Consider the following 15525-nt stretch of genomic DNA (forward strand, 5'->3'; position numbering starts at 1 on the left):
AGCTCTTTTTAATTCAAATGGTAGATTGAATAAACGGGCTACAGGACTATGGGAGGAAATGCACTATTACGGAGAAGGAAGCACTGCATGGCTCTAGCAGCTCATACAACAGATGCTCTTTAGTGGGGTTGGTGAAAGTACAAGTGACAAAATCCTGGAAGTCTTGCTTGATATCAGTCTTTAGGTAGTGTGTACAACCAAGGAAAGAAACTAACTCTTAGTCGACTCTGAGTCAACTTAGAGTTGATACACATTAGTATGTTTAGCTGCCTTGCTCAAAGAACAAATTAATGGTTCACTCAAAGACGAGTGCCTTGATTTTTTTCCCCCATGTTTGTCTGCACTACTTACACATAAATATCAAGCAAGACTTCTAGGATTCTGTTGCTTGCACTATTAAGTAATTCATACAATCAAATTATTTAATTTGTGCACTCCAGTTAATTCAACTGCACAAGTCACTAATTTGAGGTTACGAAATATTAAAATATTCTCCTAGGGGTTCAGGGGGCTCTGTATTTCCCTGTTGTAAAGAACAGAAAAAACAGGACATTAGTGTCATTACTTCCTAACAAAACAAAGACAACACAACCAATTAGGTGGTCATGATGCTGCTTTCATGCACTTCTCAGAGGCTCCTACTTCTTAGATTTAAAGTGCTGCATACAACTTGTCCCATATCCAAGTTATTTTGAGTGGAAATAAAATGGACCCCGTCACAAAGGTTGTTTTTGGATTACTGTATGAATTTACAAATCATGTACCACATTGTCACTCTGTGCATTCTGGACCTTAAAGGCCATGGCACACCAATCCAACAAACCCCACCTCAAAAAAAAAAAAAAAAAAAAAAAATCTTTGTTGTGCCATGGCTGTCTGTCCTTCCTCCTTGTTTGGAGAAGTTTTATCAGATTCTATATTATCAATCCTTGTTTGTCCATGTTTGGTGAAGTCTGACAGTTTGCCATGATTTCAAACTGAGAATAACCCCCACAGTATCCATGTCCAAAACAAAACACCATGCAGCTGTCTAGAAATCAGCTGCCAGAAAAGTCACAGACAGACACACAGACAGTTTCTCAATAAAAAAGTGACCTGATTAATCAAACTGGTCAAGCCTATCGCTACTTAAATCTCCAAAGTGACTATCAAATGAGAGACAGTCCTTATAATTAGCATCTTGACATCTCTCTATATTACACCTGACCAATACATCAATATTGTAACTTGAACTAGATATCATCTGGGATTTTTAATGTGGTGATGTGGCATACATGTAGCTTTTCTGCAGTTTTCTGAACTGATTAGAGGCAAAAAACTGATCCGCTAGAACTGTACACCTGCTTGGTTACCATATCCACATTACAAACTGCTGTTTTTCAGAAATATCTTCTGTGAAAATATCTTATGAAAGCACAAAAAGTCCATACTGTATCATCAAAATATTGATAAAGATATTCTGTCAAATACTGTGATATCTGTATTGCCATTATTGCCGACTTCTACTGGAAGTCTTTCTAAAAGCTTACGGTACTGCTCTGAAGCAAACCGAGAGCACAATAAAACCAGATCTGTTGTCCAGCTCATGCCAGAGATAATAAGCTCCCTCCTATTGCCTTTTAAATAACCATGACAAGTTAGGTGGAACAACCTGACTGCTCAGGCCAACAGCTTAAAACTACTGACACCTTCAAAACACTTTGAAGCTACACAACACCATAATATAAGTTTTGTGTGTATTGCGGATAGTTATATGGTAATTCTCAGTGTATGTTTTGGTTTAAAGCTAAGTGCGTGTCATATATATATATGTTTGTTTTGTTTTGTTTTTTGTTTGTTTTTTCTAAACATTACAATGTCAGCTATGTACAAGAATTTAGTTGCTGGACAGCTGTGCCCTTTCATGCCCTTTAAGGTCACAAAATTGCATTTGTATTGACATTTCAGATAATACAGATAACTATCATATCCTACACTTGACCATAGGTATATCTTTTACTCGTGGCATTTAAATTTTCTTAAATAATGCAAGGTCAAAAGCTCTTAATTAATATTTACCGTCTGGAAGTTGAGGTAAGAGGTACTTCCAACTAGTTTGCATGTCTACCGTCTCTCCCAGATGACTTGAACGCAGCATATCCCTGGGTATGCTAACGCTAACCTCTGCCCCCCTCCAGCTACCACATAGTCACAAACCAACCCACCGACGTCGACTTCAGTTTTCCTTAACGTGTCACGATATCAAGCACAAACCACTCCAACATAACTCATTCATAGTATCAACAAAAGCTGGGTGTAAGCTGCCCAACTGGACACTGGACCCGGGACAGATGCCTCAGAAATGGCTACTTTTTTAATTCCTGCGTACCTCATCTCAAACGGGGTCAAGTCAACAAGTAGTAGCTCAAATACCATCGGAAGTTGATGGATGTGGTCTTCAAATTAAGCGCATGGTTGGTCACGTTTGTAATAAATAAATAAATAAATAAATAGACAGATAAAAACTGGTGTGACTTAAAAAACAATTTACTACAGATTAACCCTCTCTTCACTGTCATATTTATACTGTTATTTATTTATTTATTTTGGGGGGGGGGGGGGGGGGGGGGGGGTTACCACGCGTTCGTCTATTGCACGTTTATTTTCAAGGTTTTGACTGGACGTCTTTTTTTTTTTTTTATTCTGGCAGTACTTGTCACCGGTCTCTCACCTCAAGTCAGCAGCATCCTCTTCATCTCCACAGCAATGGCTTCTGATCCTACTACCAGTAACCCTCGCGTTGCTTGTGCCAGCAAGGCGGCAATGTGTTGCGCTCCCTTGAGCAAAAAAATACCAGCCAAGTGGAAACAATACTCAGCAATACAATACACGTGGTTCATTTGTCTCCAGTTTAGCCCCGCATTGTGGGGACTAGTCAATCACACGTGTTCCATTCCAAACCACCACTTTCGGAGCCACACAAGATTCAAAAAAACTGTCGTGACGCTTCCTTGCCTCCTCTCTGAGGAAGAGGAGGAGGAGGAGGGAGAGAGGGAGGGCGGAGGTCGGAGGTGTATGGAGGAGTCCTCAGTCATTCATGATAAACCTAGTTATTTTTCCCCACCGAGTTTCGTTCATAAGAGTTATATAAATCATGTTATAATCACCACCCCCGTCCAATTCAAGTCTATGGAGGCGATGCTGAGTGAGCCCGGCTAGTCGCTGTCAGTTCAGGACCACCATAACGAGCTACCGCGGTGTAACCTACTACTTTTTGACCCACACACACGCTCACTGAACCGGCAAAACTGCGCCAAACTACGCCGATAAACGCGTCTCCTCGTCAGCCTCACATTGCGAGGTGGCTGAATTCAGACAAGTTTAATCCAGACAGCAGTCTTGTGTCTATCGGGAAGCTTCACACTGAGCGAGGCGGTGTGTCATCAGACAGCTGAGCCGAGTCTCAGTAACTGACTGTCAGTTATTTGACAGCTGCTGCCCTGAATGAAACGGAATCCGTCGAGTCCAAAACACCCCCCGAAAGAAATCCCCGAAAGAAGTGTTGTTTCTTACCTGAAATGAACCCCGAATTGCGGCTTCAAATCGTCAATTACGGGAGAGTGTTATCGGCGAAGTTGTGGGATGTGTTGTTAGTTGTACTCCTGCTGGCGACCACGGCACGGTCGCTCTACCGCTGCTGCTGACGTGACGACGATAACACCACATTTGCATATTAGTTATTTCCTCTCTGATTGGACCACCCGCAATTTGACATAATTTCGCCTTCCTGCAACGAATTTAAAATGAATCCCATCGTTGATTTCGTCTGGGGCACGGTGCCGTCCCCAGCCAACCCAGCAGAGAGAGAGATTAAACCACGGATCAATATGAAAAGTTCCTATGTTGACAGTGTGCACAAGATGGCCGCGTACAAGCCAGAGCCAATCCGGCGAGGCTTTACTTTTACACACACAGGCCGGAGTCTCTCCTCTGTGCAAAGTTGACAGGAACGGGAGAGCTGCCCTCCACTGTGGGTGTATGGCGACCTCTGGTGGTTGACTGCCAACAGTGTCGCGCCAACCTCAAATCACTAAAACCTCTCTGACCCCTCCGGCTTGTGTGGTTCTCAGCAGTGTGTTAATGTACCCTACTTCTTATTTTCAGTCTCCTGTAGAGGAGGTTCTCAGACTTTTGCTGTAATCGACCTCATACAATCTCTACCCTGTAACATTTCCTCATCAATCAAATGAAATTAAATTGTTTCTGATTTTGCGGGAGACACCCTGACTCCATGAGGGGCACAGGCACTCAACAGTGAGGTTGTACAAGGTTGACGACCTTGTACAACGCTTCTATTTTCTTACGGCATAACCACAGAGCTTATGTGACTATATAACTGTGATATTCCTATAGCTGCTTGTTGTTTTTGTTTGTGACACTCAGTAGTGACCTTGACACACTTCATGGTATTGTTTTGTATCACATTATTCCAATAAGAAACGTTTGCTATTTGTACAGCATGTTTCTACAGTTAATGTTTTGTTATAAATTCTCCGCACATATATTTTTGTGTGTGCAAAGATCTTAAGTCTTGAAATATACACATTATTGACATTTGATAGGTGCATTACTATCTTTCCTATCATGGCACGGTAAAATATGTACAATGTAAAAACTAAATCACAGGGGATAACTATATAGGAATAGCGTGCAAATTTAGTTACCAGACTTTACAAGTCAACACAACCATTTATGATGAGTGAACATCTTACACCGCCCCCACCCCTCTAAACAAACAAACATAAAAAAGACAAAAACACAAAGTATAAGTTTCCAAAATTTTATTTGATTTCAGAGAAAAGCCTTAAATTCTCACTTAATCTATATAGTTCTGTAATGGAGAATGAATGAATCGTTCCATACCGAACAAATATGAGGTCAACACACGTTTGCTGATGCCAACAGTCCAAATGACAGTGTGTGAAGTACAAAGAATTGCTGTTTACTTCTTTTTACAGCAGCTATAAGTAGCCCATACAGGTTTCAGCACCACAGCAGCTGTACTTTAATAATTCAAAACAGTCCTTTCCTCTTGGTAGTGTTCCTGTTTCAAGGTTTCATTCCTTTCTGCAAACCTTTAGTTTCTTGAATAGATTTGAAGATTTTGGTTGGTATTCGATGCAACGCATGTCGAAAGCTGGCTGGGCAATGTGACTATCAAACCAGGCACTCTATAAAGATTGTTCTTCACATGGTCAAATGTAAAAATTTATATTGGTCTGAAACTATGGAACTCGTGTACTCGTGTATATTGACTGAACAATGTTTCAGTCCACGTTGAGCTACTCTGCAACTATACAAGACCTTGAACTCATCAAAACGCATTTTTCCATTCTCTGCAATTTCTTTGACTTAGAGGTCCTTAAGGGAGTTCATGTCAAAGTTGCAGCGACAGAAGTAATTTCTTTAGACAATCCAAACATAGCAGCCAATGTGTCTCTTGAAGTCAACCCTTTGCACAGCATCCATTATTTACACATCAAACCTTTAATAACCATTAAGGGTACAGAAAACATTCAACACAATTTAAAATCAAGATAACAAAATACAGGATTACTTAATTTAGCATCTAAATTAAAACCATACTTGCCTGCTCTGCTTGATATATATTTATATATTATCAACTATTTAAGACAGTTTACACAGTAAATAAAACAAAACAATAAAACCTAATTATTGTCCAATGAGAAATGAGTAAAATAAAAAACATGTGTCAACCCAATTTCATATTACCTAGGGGCAGGGGGTGTCTAGGTTGAGTCCATCCACAAAAATGTGACTCGTAACATTCCAAGTCCCAAAAAATAAACTGTCCTGAGCCAGATTCAACAAGCTGTATACATTATATAAGCCTGTACTTACCGTATGAATGCAAAATACTTTGCTCATACTTTTTCAGCCCCTTTTTGGAGGTCACCTTATCACCTAGCCCAAAGCGTGTACACAGATCCGAAAAGCGAAATGAGAAAGGTCTTTGATTGCATCACAACCTACGTGGTGTTGCTAAGACATCCAGTTGTCATTGTCAATTTACATACAACACAAACTTTGTTTCCTTATTCTAAAGCTGTTTGAGCTGATGCCTACAAAGCTTTTAAAGCTGAGCAATAACAGGGAGAGTTAATGTGATTTCCGCTCAACTGTTTCAAGGATCCAAATCACATGAACAGCTGAGGTAGGTCTGTGGCATGGCATCCTGCTCTCTGCCTCCCTCTAGTGGCTGCCGCTGTGCCAGTGCAGGCTCAGCTCTGAGGAGGGCTGTCGTCTTTGCTGAAGGGCTGTGTTGATCCGGGCTTCACCCAAGACAGTCCTGACACTTGCATTCCCTTGTGGTGATCCTCAGGCCGTCTCTAGGGTGAGAAAGGCAAATTACCAGTCACGTCACAGAGAGAACTCGCATAACCTGGCCAGTCAGAGTGCTGCTGGCTTACACTCAGGCCTAACCAAACCTGGGAGATAAGGCCTAGAGGAGCCTGAGCTAGACCACATACTCTGCTGCTCATATACAACCACACAACTCTAAGACAGTTAACTTCTGTGGCTTTGGAAAACGTACTTTATGCGTAAACATCCGCTCCTTTGCTTCATCATGAACAGCTGGGTTCCATGGAGAAAAGCTGCAACGAATGGATGAGAGACAGGCAGGGATTGCGTGAAAGGGAGAGAAAAATCATTAACACTGCTTTTTCCTTGGCCATTATGTCACACACACCAGCATCAAAGGGTGTGTTTTGTTTTGATGTAGAGGTGGATCGGCATGTTAAGAATGCGGACAGATCACCAACCTTATTGCGTAGGGATCGTCTATCTTGGGCTGGTCAAAAAGATGACTGTTGCATAGTTTCACACTGTCCACCACCTTGCTTTTGAATAACTGCACATCCTTTTCATATCTGAGGGGAAAAAGTGAAGTTTCGTAAAGACAAACTTAAGAAGCCTTTTTACATGTGTATTAAAAAAATATATATACATATATACTGTATGAATACTGATCAAGAAAACACCAAACCATATTAAATTTAAGAGGTACTAGATTTATTAATAAAGCTCAAATAAAGTAGCTTGTACAGGCGTTACTGTGTCATCCAAGGATTTCTCCCCTACCATATGCCAATAAGAACCATACTTGCTTTTTAAAATCAAATATTTTGTTAAAGTGTGTGGCTGGAATGAGACCATTAAGTAGAGACACTACAGAAACTCACAGCACAGCAGCCTCTGGGTTGAGTGGTTCCATGGTGTTGATCTTGTAGAAAATAGTACGTGCATACATCAAGACCTGCCAGATGTGGTTGTGATTCCGTCTACAAAAAACAAAACATAGGGGGAAGACAGCATGAAGTAAACACTAATAACTGTACCTAAAAAAGAAATTGACCCCTTAGTTGCCCTTGCAATGGCATATCTAAGACACATGAAGAACATCAGCAATGAGTCGTTTTGATGTGAGAAAACAAAAGGTGGGCTCCTCTTCCTTGAGCACCACTAAATCTCTATGGAAAGTTCATGGCAAAAAATGGGAGCAAGCAACCTTCAACCACAGCTAGGTACTGTCATTGTCCCTTGCACTGAAACTGGGGAAGCAGGACTATGGAGTGTTCTGCCTCTTCCTCGGGAACACAAATGCTGACACCACTGAGGGGATTCTGACAACTCTAAAAAAGGCAAATTATACATCTAATCACTGCATTCCAGCATTTACAAAATTACAGTGATTGGCTCAAGGGCAGGCCATGTAACTGGCTACAGGTCAACTACGATTACAGATCAATATTAAACCTTTAATGAGCACATCACTTTCAGCAAGTTAAAACGACCTTAAATTTGAGCGATATATGCAGCTACTCTTGCCCTACAAATGTGCCTCAAGGACCATCAGCGTGCATCGTACTAGAACTCTGCATCAGGTTAGATTCACACTGATACGTGACACGCAAAACTCAAACATTATTCATAAACAAGGACCAGCCTGCAGTTCACATCTGTGAGATTGTGGATGAAGATTTAGCAATTTAACTCAAGTTTTGTGATCAGTTAAAATATAAACTATCACACAAATGATGCCATGATATTCCTCCAGTGTGACTGACAATATCATGTAGGTGAATGCATATCATTTGATTACCCCATTATCTGTTATACTTATTTATCATGCTTTTTACCAAGATAGGCCTATGATGCCTGCACAATTACAGTACCTGTTTCATTTAAAAAAAAAAAAATGAGCATGGAAATGTCAACACAGAATGGTAATACATCACAACTAAAAAATACAGTCTGTTGTCTAGTATGACTTGAATCTCACTCAAACTGAACTGGCCAACACTCATTTTAATGGGCATCTTTTTGAGTGTCAGAATGATCTAGCAGGGGGGCTCAGCTGAAGGAAAAAAAAATCTGTCCTAATGACATGGGAGATATGGGGTGATTGCAGAGCAAAAATAAAGACCAGTGCAGGACTTTACATAATTATGGATTACACACCATTTGAGTTTCGTGAACAGTTTTACCCCTTAAACCCTTGGCTTTATCATTTATTGGTCCAAAAGGTGACTGCATCATTTGTAAAAATAAGTAATATGGAGCCAAAAAGAAAAGATTCAAATTCAAATAAACCTATAAAATGCATTTAAGGTGACAAAAAAAAAACTGTCCTGACTCAGACAAATATGTTGTAATGCAGACAACAAAATAACCATAATGTAAAACATTATGGTTATTTTATGGTTAGAGTATGCACTGTTGCATAACAAACTTGAAACTATGAAACCTCGTCACTGGCTGGTCCAAAAGACATCATTTTGTTAACAATTTGTAGTGCCTTGTTTTCACTGTTTGTTAAAACACTGTCTATGGCTTTGGTGTAATATTACCAGAGACTCTTCCCTGTTCATGTGCTAAGCAGAGCAAGGCTCCAGCTGACTGAAGCAGATGAGCAGTGAGCCTACGGCAGTGTCCAGCTGAGCAAACAGTCCAAGATGAGCAGGAGCAGACTGAGTTCAGAAACAACCATAAATGCTGGCCCTTCACAAGCTACACACGACGGTGACAATGCAAAAAAGACAGCTGCACACAGTACACTTCTTGGGATAAACTGTCCTGTTTTTCCAGTTCACTCTGGTCTAGGGACAGAAAACACGTCAACAAGCAAATGTAGCTTGTTACCAGCTGTACACTAGGTCATGCGATTAACCCAACGTACATTCAAAATGAATTATGCAAGACTTGCTGAAAATATCAGCATATCATATTTAGGTCTAATCAGTGTGTAATCTACTACAGGAGGTGTGTGAATGCTAAGTAATATGCAATATATTTTATCAAAACAAAACTTGAGGAAGAAAACAGGAAACTGAGTGGTTTAAGCACAAAAACAGAACAGACCTCCACTTGGTGAAAGCTCTTCTGACATCAAGCTCTCCAGACACAGGATCCACCAGGGGATGGAAGACTGGGATATCAAACACCACTCTCTGAAAGCAAGACCATTTTATTTTGTTGAGAAATTTCATTCTGTAAGATAAACTGCAGTTTCCATAACGAGTGTTCAAATGTTGCTTTTGTAATAGAGTTCTGAATAAGTTTTATTTCAGAGCCCCAGGGCTGGATTTTGCCATTACTGGCATCTAATCAAAAATGTAGCCAGTTAAAGTACTTGGTTTGATTTTAAAATTTTAAACCATGTAAAAAAACAAAACAAAACAAACAAAAAACAAAGATTATGAACAGACATCCACAACATTTAACATTTGGAGAAAAGTAACATTTTATTCAGGTTTTCCATGACAATATCAACCCTGAACAATGCAGAGATTACAAATACAACAGGGTTGGGTGTACACAATTTTTAAATTTTTTTTGCCACAGTAAATAAACTCTGCCAGGTTCCTTTATTTTATGTAAGCAGTGCAATGACTTGTTAAGTTTGGTATACTACTCACAGGACACTCTCCATCGGGGTAATTATCTGGAATATACACAGTGAATTTGAAGACTCCATCCTGGTACAAGCCATGTCTGATGAATATGACCCCAAACCACACTGGAAAGAGAGACACACTATGAATCTTTATTTCTGTCATGAATCAGAATCACGGCATGCAAAATAGAATAAATGTGCATAAATTTGTCTGTTTCACATTATTGCAGTGGTATCTGACAGTTGGGAGTTTGGCAGTCCATACTGACACGCTTTGCACAAGGATGACAGGATTTATGAGGAATGTTATGGTGACATTTGCTCAAAAAGGAATCAAGTTTATATGGAACAGAATCGTCCAAATTTTGAGATACTGGCTAAAGAAACTCACATAGCTTTTTGGAATAAAACCAATTATATATGTTCATTTGGTGTGTATGAAAGCCCATATACCACATGAAGTGCATGAGGGTCCTTACTTAGAGCAGACTTGTAAGATGGCTGTACATAAATTCCTGGGAGTTTCTGCTTGATCACTAGTGTGCTATGGGACACAGATCACATGATGCAAAATTAGGTCAATGCACAAGACAGAGAAAAAAATGTATTGAATTTAATTCTGTTCTATTTCCATCAGCACATTCATACCAATAAAATGGTTTGTTTGAGACTGAGTTCATGCTAGCTGTGCGTTTTGGTTCACAATAACAATAACATTTTTGTGTTTGTTTTTTTTGCCCAACAACAAAAGTTAAAGGAAACAAAAATGCTCAAATAAACTTTCTATACGTCAGTGTATACCTGCAATTCTCCCCCTGGACCAGTACTTACAACTCTGCCAGCAAGGAGTACTCCAGGTAGAAGGGGCCATAAGAGGCGTGTGTGCCATTGGCTGCTTGGGCCGAGGCGGCCATTGATGCAGGCTTGGTAATGGGAGCTGCATTCTTAGGGATGGCAGGAAGCTGCTTTTTGCCAAAGGGTGGCCGGGCTGGGCTGGCTCTCTGCTCCCCCTGCCCGCTCTGTTCCTCGCCGTCAGACCTTGGCTGTTTTGCAGGAAAAAGATTGTTGGAATCTTTGAAAAGACATATTTGGTCAGTTCTTAGGAGAAAGAGTCTATCATCCATCTTTATAAATTCAAGTTGCCAAGTTTTAAACACGACAGGAAAAAACTCTTGAGAAACTGATTACAGCAGGCTACTGTTTGTGAGCACTTGTGCACACTAGCCAGCACACCAGCAGCCCTGGGCACTAACCATATGCTGTGACCAACCTCTCAGGTTTCACTGCTCATCTGTTGTCTTTTTTTTCCAAAGCTCCTTCAAGGACGGGGCCCAGACACTAGTATCATGCTACGATTCCTACCTTTGTGACTTTGCAGAGCACCAGCAGAGGAGTATGGGCCAGCACATAGCAGCAAGTATTCCACGAACGCTCAGGAAGCCACAAAGCATGTTGCTGATGACTAATGCAACTATGACAGGAATGCCATGGTTGAATAGTGTGCTAATGCAGCAGATCTACTGTAGTCTGCACATTTATGGAACTGAGGCTTGACAGAATGTTTTTGGAATGTTACTGTGAGCAGGCTGGGAATAATCAATTGACACCCTTGCTCAAGGTATGGTGTTTGTTTTCCCCCCTGGCTGCACCAGTATGTGAAAAATTTAGCACCACCCTTCCTCTTTGCCGGTGGAAATTCAGGACAGTGATAGCCAATAGGACAGAAACAGTCACAAAGTAATACTAGCACAACAATGGATAGACTTTTGTTTATTACGGTATGGCAGCCAAGTGAACTCCACTCAAAAAATGTCCTTTTCACACAGCAAAATGTCACCTTTGTAGTCATGTAGATATTTAAACTTTACTTCTCTGACAAAAAAGGTTCAAAATTTTCCATTGGGTAAAGTATTTCACTAACATTTAAACTGCTCAAGTGGAAATAAGGCTGGGCAATGTACTGTTCTACTGCTCTAAAAAATAAATAAATAAATAAATAAAAAGCTCTTGCTCTTCACTGCGAAAATTAAAACATGTAAGACTGTCACTCAAGGTATTAGTCATCAACTGTAGGGATACTCTTATATGTAAATGCCAAAAAGCAATAGAAAACCTCACCTTCATCTTGGAAGATTAGACAATTCTGAATCAGGATTTCAAGGAAAACCAAGATGGGGGAGAGGTACAGTATTGTAGACCTCTGTTCTGTTGTTCAAACAAACAGAGGCTGGAGGTGCTCCAAAAAAAAAGTCACAGAGGCAGTTGCAAAAACACTAAATTAAAATTAGCCAGCATTTTCAAACGAAATGATCTTTGTGTGTACGATGTTAAAAAAAAAAAAAAAAAGACTGCTGAGTAAAGACACAGCACATTTTTTTTTAAAAAAAGTTCCTGTCAATATCCTCTCTTGCTCTTGGCGAGAATGTCATCAAATTCCACAACAAAAATCCAGCAGTTTTATATTCAATTGCTTGTCCACAAATACAATCCTTAAGATCTAGCATGCATAGTGTCTACTGATAAATTTGGCAAAGAAATGACACACCAAACAATACAGATGTCAACGCCAGGTCATCTTTTAAAAACTGATTCATGCTGCTTGCAACCAATCCCTGGGTTTATTGAAGTGCCAGGAGAAAAAAGGCAGAATTAAAATTTAACTTTTTATCAAAAATAAGTGACGTTTATATGCCAAGTATAAGTACTATCAGCACTAGACCCTTAAGATATAGAGGTCTTAAAGGTCCAGTTGTATGGGGGTATGCAAGACTAACTGCCAATGATTAAGGCAAAATCCACCTTGCAGGTTTCACAAGGCAGTCTGACGCCACATTGTCTTTCATAGAGAGGAATCAAGTGCACAATCATTTACCCAGTTGTGCTACAGCCAACACAAGAGCCCAGTGCAGAACTTTACCTTTCGACTTGTACTGGCAGACATGCTCCAGAAGGGGTTCAGGTTCATAACTCATAGGGGTTCAAAAACGTGTGTCCCTCTTTTTATGTAGGTCCCACGACAAGTACTGCCGGTGCCATCCGCTGATGACAGAGGGAAGACATGAAGAAACAAATGATTACTGATTAGCTGAGGTCAAGACACTAGGGATTTAAGCACATTACACGCACACACAAAACATCACTCTAACGTTACCTGATCATATTAGTTTTCCTAAATTATCAGCTAAATCACCGTAAATGAATGTATAACTACTTTCAAAACGTGTATTATTGCAGACAGCGCCTTCATTCAATAAGGAATGTTTGGGTTAGTCAGCTTTATGCTAACTGGTAGCAGATACATGTAGGTAGCGATGTTCATTATTGTCAATTCTGCAATGTATATTGTCCTAGTGTGTTAACTAGGCATCTGTCAAACATTATCAACATAACTGGACATTTTAAACATGGAATTCTTGGCTGGATACTGAACTAACACCGTGCAATTAGCCTCAGTCTGCAATAACAAGCTAGGTTGGCAAACAATGTTATGAGGTTGCTAGCTTGACCTAGCTGATCAAAATTTCAGCTGACAGCTGGAAATGTAGCTGAATAATTTGTTGGGGAACAAGGAGAGTTGAGGTTAGTGTTCACACTCAAGCTGTCTCCACTGCTTTCGTGACTAATTTAACGTTATCTAACGCTTAATGTTACATTAGCCTACCCAGCTGTCTTTTGCTTTGCTAACAAGTTGTTTTTTTCCTTTCACGTTAGCATATAAACGTTGACTCGCTTAGTTAGGTAGTGCTAACTCACCTTATTTGCAAGAGACCTAAAAAAAACCCTGTAGTGGAGTTGTTACCCGGCTTCCCAGCGAGATTTTCGCACCAACTTCAGCTGCTTGCCACCTCTTTTGCTATCATTCGGCTAGCTGGCTAACGTTAGCTAAACAGTTTGACAGACAGAGACACCGGAACTCAATCTAACCTGATGAGGGGCGGTTCTTAGCGACGAGTTCGAATTCTCATTGGCTTACTGGGAAAGGTCCTGGTAGTTGATTTGCTGATATTCAGTCACGTTTAAGGGAAATTTGACTTAGGTCGTGGACTTTAATGCAGATAGAGAGAGTAGTCAATCAGAGGGTAGGCTGTGCATTTCTATATTTTGTGGAGCAGCTAAACTCTCTGGCTATTAACACATTCAAATACTCAGTTTATTAAATTAGATTATAGTTTATTAGAGTTGTTATTGAGATAGTTTCCCTCACTCTCTCTATGTGGACTTAGGTTATAATCACATGGTTGGTGTTCTGTCACTAGTAGGCTAAATCATGCATACATTGTTTAATGGTCAAAACACACACACACACACACACACACACACACACACACACACACACACACACATTGACCCCTATTTAGTCACAGTCACAGTGAACCTTTAACCTTTTACAAATTTTATTTGTTAGCCACAGAGAAGTTTTTGTTGAGTAGCTGATGAAAAAATGTATGTGTAAATTATTTCTAGATAAAATTATTCAACTGTCCAAAGTCTTAAACTGCACCTGAGCTCTAAATATATCAACATGCTCTAAATCAGGTGTTAGATTATGTGGCTCACTTGCCTCACAGCAAGAAGGTCCAGGATTCAAATCTCTGGTACTGCTGCTGGTGTGGAGTTTGTTTCTCCCTGTGTTTGCCCCATGTTTGGGTTTCCTTCCACAGTCCAAAGACATTCATTTGCTTCCATTTGCCCATATGTGTGAGTTTGGGCGGACGTGTGTGAGCACTGGACTGCAAGTGAAATGAGTTTGTCCTCTGGATGCTGGGATAGGCTCCAGCAAACAGAAAAAGGATGGAGAGATTATTTCTCTGCAAAAATACTACATGTTTTTGCATGTCCAATAACCACACACACACACATCCATACTCTCACCGTATTTGAAGGCCCCATCCGTAACCGTTGCACAGTGCCCCCTGCTGAAATGCTGCCATACCCCCAGTGGTTCCACACAGTTCTGTTCAGTTTGCACAAAACTAAAGATGTAGTTGTCCCAGATGTATTTCAGGGCACATTTGATGAGCTTTATTATAATATGGACGTTCTATTTCTGTCGTCCTAATTTTACTGTCTCGGTGTACTGCACAGCGAAAGTCCCTTGAGGGATCATGCATCCAAGCCATCTGCATCACACATTTCTTTAGTTTTGACCACGCTTCATTGGCAGTTTGCTCTGTTGATTGATTGATTTCTTAACAATTACCACTAATTATTTTTCTTAGTGGAAAAAAACTAATTTAATGCATGAGTGATTGCATTAATTGGGAGAAATGACATTGTCCAAGTTTGAGAGTAAATACAAATTATTGACTCCATTATTGTTATCTGATTGTATATTGTTCCAAGTACACTTCACTGACAAAGGTAATTAGTGTCCTGCTTCTTTATTGGGGCAGCCAACAACACAAGGTCGCCATCACTCTTTTGACACTTACAAATCAAAGACCACCTCAAAACAAATAAGTTTATGCCTGCTTTGCCTTCATCGACATTGAGATAATCTGTCAGACACAAACAAGGGTGCAGATATCCACACCACTGCTTTTGTAATGAGTTTTTCGTCTTTGCCA

General features: G+C 40.2%; 2 protein-coding genes across 6 annotated transcripts in view; both read right to left on the reverse strand.

Annotated features, from left to right (window-relative positions):
- Positions 1 to 3671, reverse strand: part of chd9 (chromodomain helicase DNA binding protein 9) — a 111191-nt gene extending 107520 nt beyond the window's left edge. For 4 of the 5 annotated variants that reach the window (XM_030044764.1, XM_030044755.1, XM_030044747.1 and 1 more), the window contains exon 1: positions 3553 to 3671. The gene's annotated coding sequence lies outside the window, so the exon portion shown is untranslated. Of the gene's footprint in view, positions 1 to 2710; positions 3374 to 3552 lie in introns of those variants that run through there. The other variant, XM_030044738.1, reaches the window with a different exon arrangement.
- Positions 3672 to 4809: 1138 nt separating this feature from the next.
- aktip (akt interacting protein) lies at positions 4810 to 13869 on the reverse strand. The gene is made up of 10 exons (XM_030048197.1): positions 13712 to 13869; positions 12876 to 12997; positions 10790 to 11001; positions 10438 to 10502; positions 9981 to 10081; positions 9424 to 9512; positions 7245 to 7343; positions 6825 to 6932; positions 6596 to 6656; positions 4810 to 6389 (listed from the first exon to the last, which is right to left on the reverse strand). Exons 2-10 carry the CDS (start codon positions 12921 to 12923, stop codon positions 6282 to 6284), a joined length of 891 nt encoding a protein of 296 aa, XP_029904057.1. The 5' UTR covers positions 12924 to 12997; positions 13712 to 13869; the 3' UTR covers positions 4810 to 6281.
- Between the last annotated feature and the right edge of the window lie 1656 nt (positions 13870 to 15525).

The sequence above is a fragment of the Myripristis murdjan genome, chromosome 3 (assembly GCF_902150065.1).
Source record: "Myripristis murdjan chromosome 3, fMyrMur1.1, whole genome shotgun sequence".
NCBI lineage: Eukaryota > Metazoa > Chordata > Actinopteri > Holocentriformes > Holocentridae > Myripristis > Myripristis murdjan.